This window comes from Bombus huntii, chromosome 10 (genome assembly GCF_024542735.1).
Source record: "Bombus huntii isolate Logan2020A chromosome 10, iyBomHunt1.1, whole genome shotgun sequence".
Classification (NCBI taxonomy): Eukaryota; Metazoa; Arthropoda; class Insecta; order Hymenoptera; family Apidae; genus Bombus; species Bombus huntii.
Window position 1 is genome coordinate 8246133 of NC_066247.1, and position 16488 is coordinate 8262620.

Below are 16488 nucleotides of genomic sequence, written 5' to 3' on the forward strand. Positions count from 1 at the left end.
TTCAACGCGTTGTACATTGGAAACGGTGAACGTAATTACATAGCATTTGCCGATTGATCGCGCGCGGTTAGCCCATTTTCGTTTCGAAAATCGAGATGGACGTTGAGAAAGTCGCTATTAGTCGCTAATGCACATGGACCACGAGAATTCCCGTAAGATCCACTGGAGATCCTCGAAGGAAACGACCCGATCGTTTCCCGGCCAGGATCGCCGGTGAACGGCGCGTTATTTGGAAAACCGTGTCGCTTGGAACGAAGAGCGACCGCGTGTCTGACCAGGACGGATCGCTTTATTGTTCCGTTCGGAATTGGGCAATTTGCGATTTGCGTAGTCCTTATGGATTTGGAACTTTCAATCCTCTGCATGCAGGAGAACGTGCTGATAGTACTTTTTGTAATATCGTTTTTGTTGATATTTTTTGTTTTTTTCTTCGTTCCAAGCTTTTACTTGAGATACGAAACTTTCATACAGACGTATTTGCAGTGTTGTAAATTTTCAAAACATACGGGAGCTCCGATTTGTCTGAAAACATTCGATGTTCGACATTCGTACGTTGAAGAGCAATTCAGGCTTGAAAACTGTTTACAGTATTAAAAGCCTGCAATATTTTGGACATTTCTAATTCCAGAAGCTTGCAATTGATTAAATTTGCTTCACCAGAATAACATTACAAAGTAGAATATGGATTAGGTGAAACTATCCTTTAATCCACCTTTATTTTATATTAATATGCTCTCATTGTGATTTACACAAATATCGTGTAGTTTCTTTAAACCGTACACCTTCTCAGGCTGTTCATGCGCACGTGCATTCGGTTAGTTTAATGTTCTCAAGTTTGTTGAACGCATTTGCGTTATCGAACCGTGGGTCAGACGGTACAAAAAAAGTCCGAGGTACATCGACAGCGACTGATGCCGGTTGCTGGCCGAGTGGCTGCGTAGACCTCATTAATTCGACACAGAGCACCCGTTATGCGCTCAAAATGCATCGTGCGCGATCATACTTTCGCATTTTTTCAAAGTCAATTTGTAAACGTCATGAGTTTCCCGTTCATATCTAGCCATTGTCCGAGCAATCGTTCTGGTATCTACATTTTAAATATTCAGCAATGAAAGCATTGAAAGATCAAGTTTACCGAAATCTCTTGAAAGTTACGAGGATTTAGCCTGAAACTATTTTTATGATAGTTCGTAGAATGATGCGAAGTGTGTTAATTGAAAGGACTTCGATATAGTATACTTTAAATCGTTTGCTCACATTACTTATCAGAGAAAATCTTGCCTTTTTGGGAGATATATACATGACTAGTATGTTTTAAATAAAACTTTTAACGAATTAAAAAATCACGGCTAATAAACTTTTTATCGACTTCGAAAATCAACAAAGAGCATTCAGAAATATTTCAATCAACTTCTGAACTCGACAAAGGAAGAGAAGCAAACTCACTCTTAAACCAAGACATTTATAACAAAACCAATCTTCGATAAAAATGAAACAACAACTTCATTGAATTAACCTTTTCCTACTGAAGATAGAGAAGAGAAGATTTAAGAGAGAGGAGACTTTGTAAAATACTCCAAGTATGTATTCTTATCGATTTCCCGAAATACTTCCAAAGAACTTTAAAATGCCCGGTGGTAATCAAATTTATCAACAAAACCGTAACCCAGCATTCGACTCATTAACTTCTTTTCGCCTCGAGTTCTTCATTCTCTTGACAGTGCTGTCCTCTCGATCGGCTTGTATATACCCAAGGTTTCTGCCCTCTCCACGCAACCTAATCACAACTGATACCGTTACTCGCCGTCTCTCCACTCTGAATGGGGGGAGGCAATGATCGCTCGACGAAGAGGGGAGAACGCAAGGTGGGAGTCCACGTGGAGGTAATGACCCAGTGCCCTTGATCCTGAGAATTCACCCAGGGGGAAGCAGAAATGGCCAATCACCGGCTCGGCCACTTTTCCCACCTTTCCTGTCACAGTGACCCCGATTCCTTCCTGTTCCTACTCCCCTACCTCTTCCTTTCTCCCCACCTGTCGTTCTCTCTCCACTGTGCGCGTCGCACGACTCCTATTTGGGTCGTTAGCCTTCCCCGTCTCCGTGATAACCTGCTTTACCTCGGCGGTTATAGATTTCCAATTATTTATTTAATTATTTTAGCTGTCAATGGCTGTCCGCTCCAACGGAGAGAGGAAAGTGCATCGATGTGTTCGATGGTTCACGTATTCGAACACTCGTGGAAAATTCGAGGAATGAAAATAACGAAAAACACGAAGATTAGGAAGGGTGGAAATTAAAAGAAAGCGCAAGATCGTAGAAACGAAAGGACGCGATGTCTTTATTCAACACAATGGGAGTAATAGAGAGGAGATAATAAATAAAATGAAGGGATGAGAAGATGAATCTTAACTTGAAGACCGAATTTAAGGGATGTCTTGGTAGGGATACTGCTCAGGCCCGAATTCCGGGGCCCACCCTCTGTACGGTTGATTCACTTCTTCCTGTGACCTGTGCCAATGTTCGTGGTGAACTTCAGGTTTTACTATTCCGTACGAGACCCTGGTGGGATAGGAGGGTGGTGGTGGTGTTAGTAGAGCCTTGAGAGCGACCGCCCCGGAGAGAAGAAGGGACAGTAGACCTGCACCGAGTCCCTTGATGCCTATCAGACCGATCAGAGTGATGGCAATAGGAAGGACGATCATGGCTTTGAGTTTGAGAGCCAGTAGTAACGGCAACACGATCTTCTTCAGCTTGGTTCGGGCTGGAACGAAAGCGAAACGATGCAAAATCTAAAATCCACGTAATCGTCGTACATTACTTTTATCGTAGATACTCCGTAGATCTTAGAAATTTGTTAACAAATACAAAAATAATAAGAAGAAATTGAACAAAAAAGAACAAAAGTGTTCATTAATGCGTGTCGACGAATTTGATGGATCCGATGAATCGTCAAGTGAAATTCATCAAGCTGATCAGACTGCGAATCTGGAAGGGGTATCTAGAAGCCTCTAATGGCCATTTATCGGCTATCTACTTTCTTCGACATGTGGCACTCTCGTTCAAGGTCCTCGTTCGTCGTGTTCTTCAGGCAGCTGTCCCAGAAACCCGGAATCCCATCGATGGCCCACTTTATCTCAATCCCTGCCACACTAACGTTTTCGCGGATGCAGAGGAAGTGGGACGCGTCTTCGTGGCTTTCTATGCTCGACGCACTGCTACTTTCCTCCCTCCATTCTTCATCGCGTTCCAAGCGTTTATTCCTTGCGTGGGGAACTCAGGATACATCCCGACGACTCAGTTCGGGGAGAAGAAAAAATTTGTGAAAACTTCGAGGCGCGTAAAAGAGGCCGAGAAAAAGAGCAGCAGGCAGAGGCGTTGGTTCGTCGACGAAGCCAATCGGAAACATCGCTATCTGAAGTCCCACTTTACGACCAATCGTTCCTCGTCTTCGTGGCTTACTTCCATCGTATTGGAGAGAGTTTAGAAAGGCGAGGTACTATAAGTTCGTGGCCGTGGTCCAGTCGATTCACAGCAGCGATTCGACGCGACGGAGATCCACTTGTCTTGACGTTGAAGTATAAAAGTGTCTCCTGGAATTTAGTTCCTCCTCGAGATCACTTCGGGAAATCATGAATATTTCCCCTTTCTTTCAGTGTTTTACGCTTTGGTAGTCGAGAGAGTGAGTCTCGAATGCTGAAGATGTTAATGTAGGCTAAAGGAGAGATCGAAGGAATACTTGTAATAGAAAGTTTCTTCGATCTTTCTTCGTGATAGATTCTTACTTCTGTTGTCTGTTTTTGATTGGTTCTTTTTCGAGCAAAAGCTTCGTACCTCTTGCACGATTTAAGTGAATTTTCGTTTTCTTCTTGGGACATAGTCTCCCTTTCTCTGTAGATTTTTCGATGATTAAAAGAGATTGAAAAAAAGCTGTAGAATTTAGCACATCGTAAACATCGTAAACAGTACATGTGTCCAAGCTCGATCTACGATCGAAATCTTTAGAATTACAATCAAGATTGATGTTCATCGCGACTGCAAAAGTTGATTACCAATATTTAAAGAGTTATATAATTAGAATTTCGCCTAGAAAGTAATCAAATACTTCTAATAACCTTCATACCAATACTGAAAAAGTTTCATACAATCAAAATTATACTTAAACCTCACCGTTTCGAAGCAAAATGACGTTTGGAAACATTAAATTTCTTCAACCAACTTAAAAGTCTTTTAACATATTTTCTAAAAAATTAATTTTACCTTCAGAAGCTCCTGTAGTCAGACCTCTAAGGCCAATCTCCATGTCCTTCTGTCCCATAGCTCTGCCAAACATGTCGGCAGAAGATCCATCGCTTGGTAGATGTACATGAATTTTCCTGTTCCTCAAGAACTGTTCGATCTTGCTCACTAGAGGGTCCTGACTAGCTCTTGCAGCCTCTTCATCTTCCACAATGTCTACCTTCTCCAAAGTGATCATATCACCGTAGATCTTGATGGTGTCCCTTTTATTCAGTTCGTCCATCGTCTTGGTTAGGCTGATCTCCACGCTTCTGGCGTCTTCAGCCGCGACGATGGCGATCGAAAACAACGCCAATATCGCGATCAATGATTTCATCATGATGATCGATTGAACTGGACGGACACGAGGATTTTGACTGTTTGTCTCGAGGTCAATTTTTCTTTTATACTTCGACTCGTGATCGATGGTGGGGTCGGTTTGAACCATTTGGCAAGCGACGTGCAAGGGCTGTGGTGTCAAGAATTTTAATTTCGGCGTCTCACCGGCTAGCCACTGCACAACGCGTACATTTTCGTGACGTATCGTCTAACGATAGAAATTAATTTTCCTTTTCAGCGAGATCACTTTCGAGCGATCTATCAACTTCGTCTATGATCTGTGTTTAAATTAGACTTTAATCAACTGAAAGTAAAAATCGATGGAATACTAATTTTATTGTTTCCACGAGTGATATAAGTTTGACAGTTATTGTACTGAAGCCGTCGAATACCAATTTTATTAAACTTTAATAACCACTTTTTGCGTTCGAATTAAATTTTAATCGACTGTCAAAGGAATCGATGAATTACAGATTTTACTACTTGTTGGAGTGGTAAAAATTCAACAACAGTACTGTTCATTTTTAAAGTGCGAGAAATATAAACGTGAAACACAGGTTTGTAGAAACCTTGAGGATAAATAGCTGTTAACTAGAATGGACTGTCTTTAGAGTGATTGAAACCTGGAAAAAGTTGAAGGTTTGTCAAAGGTGCGACTGATTTGTTTTGGAGGAAAGTAGGAAGTTTTCTTTCAAGCATTTCATTTACCAAAGAGAAAAGTTGGAAATTACAAGCGTGATTTATTCGAGAAGTGGGACCAATCCGTGGAACTGTTGTTCCTCGTTCAAACTGTAAAACTCTCTCTAAATTCTGTCCACGAAGCGGTAAGGGACAGAAGACAGTATCGTACTTCAGCGTACAATGGAACGTCTCGTTTCTGGAGTTGGAAGAATAAAAGGGAGGCGCCGAAACGAGCGTTCCTTTGTCGAGTTGACACAATGGCGTGTTTCCACGACCAGAATCCGCTCTTTCAATCGTGGCTTCGACAATGACAGAGCCACTCCCGCGTGTTTCTCGCGGTACATCATATTCACGTGACAGTTGGTAATAAGTTCTTCGGTGAAAATTAGATTTCCGTGTCTGTTCGCGCGTGTGACACGGAACGGCATGCAGAACCGACTGTCGTGTCCCGAATCTGTTTTCGGTCGGAAGTGGGAGAAGGAGAGAGAAAGAAGGAGAGAAAGGAATGGAAGGATAAGCGAAGAAAGGGGAAAGAGAAGGCGCAAAAATAGGGTACAACCGCGGTAGGAGTGCAAACGAAATGGTATGTCCGATCGGAATCGCATATGAGCCAGACCGATTGTCGGTTCGATCGACGATCATGTCGATATTTCGCGCGCAGGGCAAACACTAATCACGTACATACCGTTTTCTATGCACCTTCTCGCCTTGCGTCGCTCGCACATGCATAAATAATCTCTTTAAATTAGAAATCGTCTTTCCTTTCGATCTAACACTCGATCCCAGCTGGTTAAAGAGATAAAAACTGATAAACGAACCTCTCAGAAGACAAAATGACCAACACCACCTTCGTAAGTGTCACAATTTGATTGTTCAGCTACACGATTAATCGTCGATTCTCAAGAAACGATTGACTTACTTTCGCTTGTTGTATTCTATTTAGCTATTCGCATATGACATAAATGATAGCAAATTCCAAGATGAATTTTCAAAAACGATGCTTGTAACGTTATTACTTTTCTCTACTTTCCAATTCTGAAATCGGTTATATCGAACTATTGAAATTTTGCAGCTTTCTCAGTGACTTTCAAGTGATTCAAATACACGACAAGTATGTGATAGACAATCTGCAATAGTACAAATAATTTATTAATACAAAGGATTATTAATAATTTACTCGGTCCATAAGTTATTCGCTTAAATATTAATCTAACAGTCGAGAACGAGTCTAGCGAGTATTACACGCACTAGATTCGAGAGATATGGCCCCCAGGTAGCCTGGAGTCTTTCGTTCCTCATAAACGTAGACTCAGGATCGTCGTTTCAATTGGTTTCGTTCGTGATCGGTGCCTGCGCAGAGTATGCCATCGAATGGGCGTCTATTTTTCCATTTTCAGCGTCGAAACTTCTCTTGTAGTAGCCCTGAGGTTGAACACCTGCTGCGACATTGGCTGCCCAGCCTTGGTTGGCGTTGTCAAACCATCCAGTCGATGGTTGAGGGTTCTTGCTGAAGAAACTAGTAGCTCCAGAATTGCTGCTGCCGAATAATCTCTGGAAAGCCAACACTCCAGCTAGCAGAAGGGCTATTTTGCCCACGAAAAGGGCCTTCATGACCAGGAGACCAAGACTTCCGAGGAGAATTGGGATTAGGGCGAACAATTTTATTCCTGCGGCGGCGATCAGAGGAAGTGCCATTTTCTTTATTTTGGCGCGACCTGGAAACAAGAGTTACGGAGTGAAAATTAATTTCGGTAGCGGAGTTATCTCTAATTTAAAAGAGGTGAAATAGACATTTCGAAACTTTGCTTTAATAGATAAATTTTAAGTTGAAGCATCGAATTTAGAGAACAATGGATAATCGTAGAAAAGTAGATTTGGAAGTTTTATTCTAAATTAGAATTATTTTAATGCGAAAATCTAAAAGAGAAAATTTTAAGCAATTTTATCTCAATAGAAAGATTGAAATGCGTATATTCTCAATGTAGGAGTTGCTAGACGATCTAAAAGTAATGATATCACCATTTTTTAAAAAATTGCGAATATATTCCCTGTATATTTCATATGTTTTGCTTAAAAATCGAATACCGCAGTACTAAAAATGAAACTTCACTTCCTCGAAATTTAATCTGTAAACGGAACATTGAAGAATAAGAAGACACGAAAGACAACATAACAAATGAAGCATATTTGCTCACGTCACTTAGCTACCCGATCCTAAGTGTCGCTAATTAATAGCCTGCGTGTTATCAAGCGCAGTGAGCCCCTTTTTTTCTCTCTCTGGAGGCGATGTATAATTTCAGAAGGAAAGCGAATGGAGGAGGTAGTGCGCGAGGAACGGGTTTATCCGGAACAGGTTACCGCGGCGCGTATAGATATCACGAAGGTGAAAGGCGCGGTGAACAGTTTATTCGTTCATACCGGTGACGCGTCGGGGCGTCATCAAGGTGGGAAAGATTACGTAATAGAAGCATCTCTATCATAGCGCAAGATAGAAAGTTACCTTCATCCAGAGCGCGGGATATCGAGCCCTCCTCGGGCATGCTCAGCTTCAAACTATGGGACTTCATAAACGACAGGGCTGATTCTACCAGCATAGTGGCGAGCTTAATGGCCCTGTCCGACATGTCTCTTGGTAATTCATTCATAATATCGACCTCTGTCTTCAAATCTTTTCCGCTACGTTCCACTAAGAAGAAGAATGACATATAAAACTTCAAGGAACTCAACGATGTTTGTTTGAATGTCAAAATTTGCAAATCGTAAAATAGATTAGATACAATTTATGTGACATTATCAAGGGATTAAACTTCCAAGAACCAAGTAGCTACAAATTTAAGCAACTCTGCGAAGGACTTAAAAAATGTTAGACAGAATTGAACTTAAACTTACTCGGTGTTTCCCTCACGAACTTCACACCATCGATGATCTCGATGTCGCTAGACCTGGCGGCTCTATCCAGCGCGCTGACGGTCTTGACGAACATGCAGCTAAACAGCGCGTTCTCTTGCTCGAAGCAATCGAGATTCCTGTTGAGCTCAATGTTGTTAAGTTCCGGTGTGGGCACAGCCACGGCGGATGTAGCGAAAAGACACAATATCACTATTTTGTTCATCTTTTGTGTCTGATCCAACGTGTTAACCGATAATTGCAAAGAAAACGTATTGAAGAGGATCGAGCACGTCCCTCGGAAAATTTTCGGAGCAAAGTGTGATCTGACCCTCCGTAGCTTCTATCTTTATAGGTCTTCACCAGCTGGGACCCTCCCCAATATCCCCACTCTAACCGATGACGCATGTGACGACGACAAACGACTAAGACACACAAGGCGTCATCGCTGGTACATGTCGTTGCCCACCTCTCCGTCAGAAGAAACTTTCTTCAACAATTTTTTAAACAAACGACCGACCACTTCCATGGATCAGCGGAGTAGTTGAAGCTGGGCGGACCTTAGCATCGGCGATCCCTGATATTAGTGGCCCAGCAAGATTCTAAGAATTAGGTTAGTAGGGGAGACGAAGACGTTATAGACGAAGGGATTTCGATGGTCCATCGATGCACCTCGAAATGAATTATATTAATACCATGGTATAAACGAAGAGAAGCTGAATTCTTTGAGGGAAAATCATTGTTTTAATAATTATAGCAAAAATTAGGCTCATAGTTTTATTAATTATTGGAAAAATAATACAAGAGATTCCTATTTTGTATATCCAAATAATTCTAACAACCTTTCTCGAACTTATCCACCTCTGAGAAATTAAGTTGCATCGGTATTACTCTTTAAATTTTGTGATATGTGTATATTGTATATTGTATATTATTAATATAAATTGCAAAGACGTCAGACGGTTATAGTGTACCCATCGATAAGTTACCGTCTTTAACGTCGAGAACACGTTTGATCGAGATTCTGCGCATATAATTCACCTTAATCTTCTCAGGCATTCAGTAAATTCTATTCTCTAAATATTCCTACAACTGGAAAATCTTCCATGATCGAGACCGATGTCTTCAAATATTTCCACGTGCAGCAAGCAGCTCGCCTTGGCCCACAGACATGGCCATCGGTCATGCCAAGCTAGAAATTGCATCGTGGATATATTTTCTGATATAAGACCCACTCTAAACAGTTTCCCTCTTGTGAATACCGGTGTCATTCTCTGTAACTTCTGCGTATTTTATTCAGATAATCGTCTCCTCTCGGTGTAAACTGTTAAGTACAATGTTTACAAAGTATGTTTTCGTGGGGGATGGAATTTTTTGTGCTTTTAATGTTGTACCATTCACAGATCGTCGAAGAAAATTCTACTTTCTCCGACATTGTTTGCTCTGTCAATAGCCGGTATACTAAAGTGTGGCTCAATGGGACAGAGTAAAAATTACGATAAGCGAATTTCTTGTCAGTGCTTCAACAGTTGCATTGGTAATTATTCTCGATATTCCTTTTCGATTGCTTTCTTAAATAGTGCATAATAGCAATTATTAATTAGATATTATACCTAAGCACTTGGATAACTGTTCTCTTTTTAATAAGGATTTAACGCGAATTCCTGATTCGATAATGGGCGCGAAGTAGTCCAGCCGATGTCATTCGTACAGCAAACAATGTCCAGCAATGCGTACATCTCATCGGGACCGTTTCTTTTTTTCGAATGGCGCATGCCTCGGAATGGCAACTGCCTTATTCGCGAGCGCTGCTCCATTGTCTCGTTCCGGGTCTCTTTAAATATTTAACAGTCGCGCGGAACTTCGTCATCTTCGCGTTAACGGTATCCCTTCGATGGATTTTCACGATTAATTTTCTAGGTTACGTCCGTTCATGAAGTCGGTGACTTCCGATTGTTACAACGAACCATTGTGCCTTCCACCAATTCTATAGAACCTCATCACGTTCATTTGCATGGTTAACGCAATAGAATCATTTACAGTAGCGATCCTGTAATTATTTCTGGTAGCGTAAATTTTATACAGTTATGGAGAACAGAAAAGAATACATCGAGAAAAGTAGAATGAAGATGCTGAATAGGTATATCGGATGTTAAATGGAGAAATTTCTTCGCAACTGCTCACTTTGCTTTCAACGATGATTCAATTTCTGCTGTTGCGTCTGAATGACTTTCTTCTGATCGTCGTCTCATCTGATTTCGACTTTCAACCGGCACGGTTTATCTAAACGCGTGATTAATAAGTGTTTCGAGGTTTGAAAGCTATGTAATATTAGGAATTATTGGAAGGTAGTGAATAAAAGTTTGGCGAATCGGATTACCTTTCCACGAATTTTAAAGCACAGTGGAAGGTTGTAGGTTTTAAGGTCGACGACTTGTCCTATTTAATAGTAGCTCATTCCTTTCTTATCTTTATCATTTCCTGGGTTTCTTAGATGGTTGTGGTATCTTCCGTGGTTAATCTTTTTGTCTATTCTCGACAACGACGATTTCACAGTTTTATAAATAATAATCTCCAACTTAGAAAATATCTGTCAAAGTTCATACTTCTTCCTTCTTTAACCGTGCTACGGTCTTGAAACTTTTTATTTCTTGATACCGCTTTAGTTTCAACCAAGAAGACTTTTAATGTTTTAAAACGATCTTTATAATACAGTTGGAACAAAAAATTATGCGTATTACGATAAATGTTTTTTCATATTTCCTTCAAATTTAGCAATCTTTGTATCGATGTTAACCTGAAGTGAATAAATTAAATGAAAAATACGATTCGATCGAAAATGATCTAAAAGACGCAGGTTAATTACTCACAATTTAGTGAAAGAAGATTTACGAGTAATTTTTAAAATAAGGTATAAAATACTTAAAATAGTTATGAAAATTTAACAATGGAAATATCGATTTGTCGATAAGGTTTATCAGTAGCGATGCTTGCCACACGAATTTATAATTCTGGTAATTCGAGATGAACTTTCACTTGGCGTACCAGCGGTGCAATTAATCACAATCATGACAGGTTAGAGCAATTAATTATACGCATTGTATAGAATTATACGCACTGTATAGAATTATACGTATCGTTTCCGAGGAATCGAGCATCCCTTACAGCAAGCACGATTTGATTTGCAAGCGTAAAATGATGATTCGCTACCGTTCGAAAACACTTTCTACGGTTCGCTTCGTTTTCCGTTTATTAACCTCTCAGCTTTTTTCTGTTGCATTATGGAATAATTAGCAAGTTTCGTTTGCGTCAGTTTGAACGAGGAAAGTTTTATCAGCTTTAAGCTTGTTTGACAGAACAGGCAATGGATTCTCTGCGTATAGTTAAGTCACGGAATAAAATTAATATTTGATTTTCTATCGACCGACGAATTATAAAATACGTAGGGGTCGAGGGTGAAATGAACAAAACGTTTTTAACATTTTGAATAATAATGAGTCTTTACTTTTTCCTGTGGCGTTCCCTATAAAATTTGTAAGGCTCAGTGTCCACCGTGTCGTCGCCCTCGAAAAAGTCCTGTCTCTTGTATTTATTCACGGGCATATTTACCACCTCGTAGCTTGTGGAGTGAGCCTGAGCGACCTTCTTCAATCCTACTATAGCTGCCAGAATTAGACTCATCAAACTCAGAACCACTGCCTTCCCACTTAATATAGCTAAAGTTTTCAACGCTATAGGCAGAAGAATCGATTTGATTAATATAACTCCTACAATCAAGGGGAGGATGTATTTGTTCAGCTTGTGTCTCTTCTTCTTGCGAGCTGCAACAAAAATGAATGATATGTGTATTATAAACTAATTTCCGATTCTAGTGAAAAAGAAGTATTATAATTGTAGTGAGAAAGAAATATGATAATTGTAGTCAGAAAAAAATTCGAGTTTAGATTTGATTATTTCATGATATTTGGTCATTTAATGCTTCATATATTGTCGATCGCTATAAAATCGGGTACCGTTTCTATGTCATCGGAGATGCACCAGAAAACGCAGGTCATCGGAAGCAAAAAAGAAGCACTTCTTATTAGTCACGTTCATGAAATATACAAGGTAATAAGGTGAACTGGAGTGGAAAGCATTTATGGCTTTTGTGTTAACCGACCACGCACTATGAACAACCGAGCTTCACATTATGATACACATTAGACGTCGCTAACTAGCTGGTGTGACGTTCCTTTGTTACATGAAGCCAGTCGACTAACACATCAACGTAACGCCCTCCAAGCTATCGATCACACGAATTTCTTACATTCACATTCTTACATTCACGAAAAATACTCGATTTTTAACAACTAAATCCACTAAATCGGATTACAGTTGTTAGTACTAATGGATTATTATGGATTATTATAACTGGTAGTAAAAGCTCAATTAAATCAAATTACAATTATTAATAGTAACGAGTCACTAATAACTAGTAGTTAAGGAACTCTAGTATCTAATAGTAGAAAGATAAATAAAGGACCATTGAGAATCTATAGTCTAGTCCGTATACCTTCGAAAGAAGAACGTGTCACAGGAAGAACATCGTCCACAGCGTTTAGAATGCTGTCACTGATCCAGTCCGCAGGAGTCGTCGAATTTTCCAACTGAGGCTTCCAACTCTCCTGCATCATCGTGGGCTGCGTGGTTTCGGTCGCCGTTAACAAAGGCAGAAGAAACAGCGGGTATACCATCAGCATTCTTCTGTCTCATCTGAGAATTTCCTTCACCAGTAGTTAATATTCTACGGAGAATCGAGAAGCAGCGCGGCACACACTTCGTGAGAAATAAAAAGATTCAATTTATCTTACTAAAATTCACAAAAAGAATGGATGCCACCTGAAGGCTGTAGTAAACTATGATTCACGATCATTGAAGGATCTGACGATGAAAAAAGTATGACGGTATAAGATGATGACAGGCGAACTGTCCAGCTGGCAAATGAAATGTTAACTGACATTCGCCCTAGGCCGGACCATTAGTTTATATAGGTGAAACGTGAAAAGCCCAGAGAAGGAGACCGCCATCTAACTTGGTACTGACGCGTGACGAAGGATTCACTGTCCATTCACGTCCACCTCCGTCTCTGTTCTCTCTGATCATTGGACGACGTCGAAGACGATGGGTCTTCGTAACATTTTCAGCGGTGGAAGAATCTGTCGATCGTCGACGACGATGAGACGATGCGAGATTGTGTCCCGTTCTCGATCGTTAATCGAGGTTCGTTTCACACTCGAGTAATCGATCTGGATTGTTCAAGCGTGGTCTGTTTACAGGGCGGTGTCTTAGCAAAGTGGAGGCTGGCAATATAACTTATATGACGCCGCGATCACATCGCGAAAGGAAACGTTCTGGCTAATCGTAGAAATCGATTTTGTTGAGATATGGTGACTCGAATTTTAAGGAAAATTGTTGGTTAATTCGTATAATTGGATCTGGAAGAAGAAGTATTTTTGTGTTTATGCATGCTTTGTTAATTGCTTGATTAACGTGTATGAAATCATCTACTCGTTAATTACGCAGAATCACGTAAGAAGGATCGTCTATAAATTTTCACGGTGCATCATGCTAAATCGCCGAGTAATTGCAAGTAGAAGGATAAGCTTTCGTGATTCCGGATGTAAACACGATCTGTTTAACGTGTTGCGTGCGCACAACAGATCTCCCGATTATCCTTAATTATAATATGTTTTACTATGGGATCAATTAAAATTTCTTGCGCTCTGAATCAAGTGATACGCACAATTACTTAATTACGATTGATCAAAGAAAGTATAAAATAAATCATCTCTCTGATTGAGTTCTCTGAAAAGATATCACGATCGTTCTGGTTATCGCGCCGTTTCCGATAGTTTTTGCACAGGCATCTAGAATCGAGTTCGTGTTCTTCGCCATTTAATCGTCAACAACACTCGACCGTTATATTTCTTTGGAAATAAAGCGGCAATATCGATCATTATAACGACATGCAACGCTCGAAACAAAGAACAAAAGAGGACCGCAATGATGACTATGACTTTGCAGGTCTAGGCTTTTCGTCCTTCCTTTTCTTTCATCTGTTTCCCCTTCTTTTTGCTATTTGTCCCGTTTCTCGCGCAATTATTCGCGTCACCGTATTCACGCAGGAAGCTACGAAATTGCCCTTCGCTTCCTCGTAGAACGTTACAATGCTTTTTCAGCTGGCACATGAATAGAACTGCTCCGACAACGTTTCTGTTTTCCTCGATTTGTACACGACATGACTATTTCTGCTCCGGTGGCTCTTTTCTGGAAGACTCGTTTCAAACGAGACTTTTGTGTTAATCTTCACTCCATTTCTTCAATTGAACGTTCATTCTTAGTTGAACGTCCGACTTCTTAAAATTTCATTTTCACGAAAATCCAAGCTTTTGAGAAATTATATTGATCTTAATTGTGATCTCGAATAATCCTCCCCTATTGTTATTAGCTTACTATTATTTTTAACGATAACATTGTGCATCTCTCTATTATTTCAAGCCATAGAAAAGAAGGTTTGGAAAGTGTGTTTATGGGCAATAATTATAACATAATTTCCCAATTAACAATACGATGTCAATGCTTGTGATGTACACTGCATTTATCCAGAGGAGAGCAACTTTCTACGATTATATCTGTACATACGCGATTAACACAAGGATTCTGTCTTCATGTTAGATCGTCGTAAACTGTATCGCGTGCTGTCCGCCGATTTCCCGTGGAATCGCGGTTCCTCAATTCCAGGAATTCCGCGCTACAAACCTCGTAACAAGCGGAACTGTTAAAACTGCAGACCTTTCATCCCTTCTACTTTTATCTTTTCAAAAATTCGCTATCACTTTTTTATCTCAGCTTGCTATCATTACTCTATCAAAATAGATTCAATTCTTCCTATCTCACACTAACACCCAAATACATTTTACCCATTTCAACTATGTTCTTTTACAATCTCGAAAATTGGCATTTTTTCCTCTCTTCGTTATTATTGTTCTATGCAAACTTTCCTTTTGTAATTTTGGAAATTTATAGATATATTATTTTTCTCGCCCCGTTACTACTATTGGAAGGAAAAGGCTTCGGTTCTTGTCATTTTTCATCCCCAATTTTCTTTCCCCTTGTTCTTTTACCACATAAGTACCAGCATTCATTCGTGTTATTTTGACTGCACCACCCAGATTCAAAGACATTCAACTTCACTTTACCATTTTTCGTTCTCAATCCCCTTCCTTTGTGCTTCCATTATATAAATACCAACGTTCATACATCCTACTGAGACTGCACCACCCAGATACAAAGCAGTCATCGATCAATCCCACTAGTCGGCTTGTCATCGGCCCGGTTAGCAGTGCAGCGTAACTAAAAAATCATCGTTTACATGGCACAATCTTTGGTACTATGTGATTACTCGCGATATCCGCGCGCGCACCACCTCCCCATTGTTTTTCCTTCTTCGTCGTGAACGTCAGGGTAATCCGCTGTACCGTTCGGCAATATAACCTGACACATATATTGCCGTCGACAATTTGGATCATAGCGCTTACCGCACGCATATATTGCCGCCTCGTCGCACGGTGCTCATTTTTCACGGACTGTCGATCCTGCTGGTAACTGAAGCGTGCCCGGCGTGGTACCCTGCCCAGCCCCCCAGGTCGCCGTCGAGGAATCAAGAGCGCATCAGTTAGTTCGCGGTCGCGGTTGCACGCTGTTGCCGTCCGCTACAAACCTGGCAACGACCATTTCGTCATTTGCATTCGAACGTGAGTGTTGTAATTTGCTATCGTGAACGTTTCTCAAAACAGATCAGATACAGGCGTTGATGGAATTCGAGGAACACACGAAGGAGCACTCGCACTGTGTTTTTGGAAGCTTCGTCGAATGATCGTCTCCGGAGATTGGATAGAATCGTAAGTTATATACTTTGATATGGCGAGTATTTGAGATAGCTTCCCTTTCAGGGAATCAATCTTCCCTTTTATAATTTTTAGATGAAATTAGTTCGTTGAGCAAATTTTAATATCTTTGTAATTTTGAAATATTATTTCGCAAGGCTATGAGTTTAGCTTAATAGTTATTCTTAAAGTTAGTCATTCTACACCAAACTAAGTTACCATTTCACGCTTTCAGAAACATCGAAATAGACAATTAAGGAAAGCCATGGTTCGGGTAGTATTGGAAGAAACGGCTTTATCGTGATCGCCGGAAGAACGAAACTTTTAACGGATCGAATGCGGTTGAGGATCGTCGTAGACCGAGGAACTGATCGCGAATATA

At 40.4% G+C, this 16488-nt stretch overlaps 3 protein-coding genes across 3 annotated transcripts; all 3 read right to left on the reverse strand.

Annotated features, from left to right (window-relative positions):
• Positions 1-2166: 2166 nt before the first annotated feature.
• Positions 2167-4783, reverse strand: LOC126870796 (uncharacterized). Its single transcript, XM_050628834.1, has 2 exons — positions 4258-4783; positions 2167-2761 (listed from the first exon to the last, which is right to left on the reverse strand). Exons 1-2 carry the CDS (start codon positions 4721-4723, stop codon positions 2424-2426), a joined length of 804 nt encoding a protein of 267 aa, XP_050484791.1. The 5' UTR covers positions 4724-4783; the 3' UTR covers positions 2167-2423.
• A 1640-nt stretch (positions 4784-6423) lies between these two features.
• On the reverse strand, positions 6424-8506 carry LOC126870793 (uncharacterized). The gene is made up of 3 exons (XM_050628830.1): positions 8185-8506; positions 7796-7981; positions 6424-7010 (listed from the first exon to the last, which is right to left on the reverse strand). The coding sequence occupies exons 1-3, from the start codon at positions 8405-8407 to the stop codon at positions 6619-6621; spliced, it is 801 nt and encodes a 266-aa protein (XP_050484787.1). The 5' UTR covers positions 8408-8506; the 3' UTR covers positions 6424-6618.
• A 462-nt stretch (positions 8507-8968) lies between these two features.
• Positions 8969-15539, reverse strand: LOC126870795 (uncharacterized). The gene is made up of 2 exons (XM_050628833.1): positions 12734-15539; positions 8969-12002 (listed from the first exon to the last, which is right to left on the reverse strand). Exons 1-2 carry the CDS (start codon positions 12918-12920, stop codon positions 11683-11685), a joined length of 507 nt encoding a protein of 168 aa, XP_050484790.1. The 5' UTR covers positions 12921-15539; the 3' UTR covers positions 8969-11682.
• Positions 15540-16488: the final 949 nt, after the last annotated feature.

Bases quoted from the DNA above. Each gene is read 5' to 3' on its own strand.
- LOC126870795 (XM_050628833.1), bottom strand. From the start codon at position 12,920: ATGCTGATGGTATACCCGCTGTTTCTTCTGCCTTTGTTAACGGCGACC. The intron at 12,003-12,733 runs GTATACGGACTA...TTTTTGTTGCAG, and splicing joins GACACGTTCTTCTTTCGAAG to CTCGCAAGAAGAAGAGACAC.
- LOC126870793 (XM_050628830.1), bottom strand. From the start codon at position 8,407: ATGAACAAAATAGTGATATTGTGTCTTTTCGCTACATCCGCCGTGGCT. The intron at 7,982-8,184 runs GTAAGTTTAAGT...TCTTCTTCTTAG, and splicing joins GTTCGTGAGGGAAACACCGA to TGGAACGTAGCGGAAAAGAT. The intron at 7,011-7,795 runs GTAACTTTCTAT...TCTTGTTTCCAG, and splicing joins ATCCCGCGCTCTGGATGAAG to GTCGCGCCAAAATAAAGAAA.
- LOC126870796 (XM_050628834.1), bottom strand. From the start codon at position 4,723: ATGGTTCAAACCGACCCCACCATCGATCACGAGTCGAAGTATAAAAGA. The intron at 2,762-4,257 runs GTAAAATTAATT...CTTTCGTTCCAG, and splicing joins GACTACAGGAGCTTCTGAAG to CCCGAACCAAGCTGAAGAAG.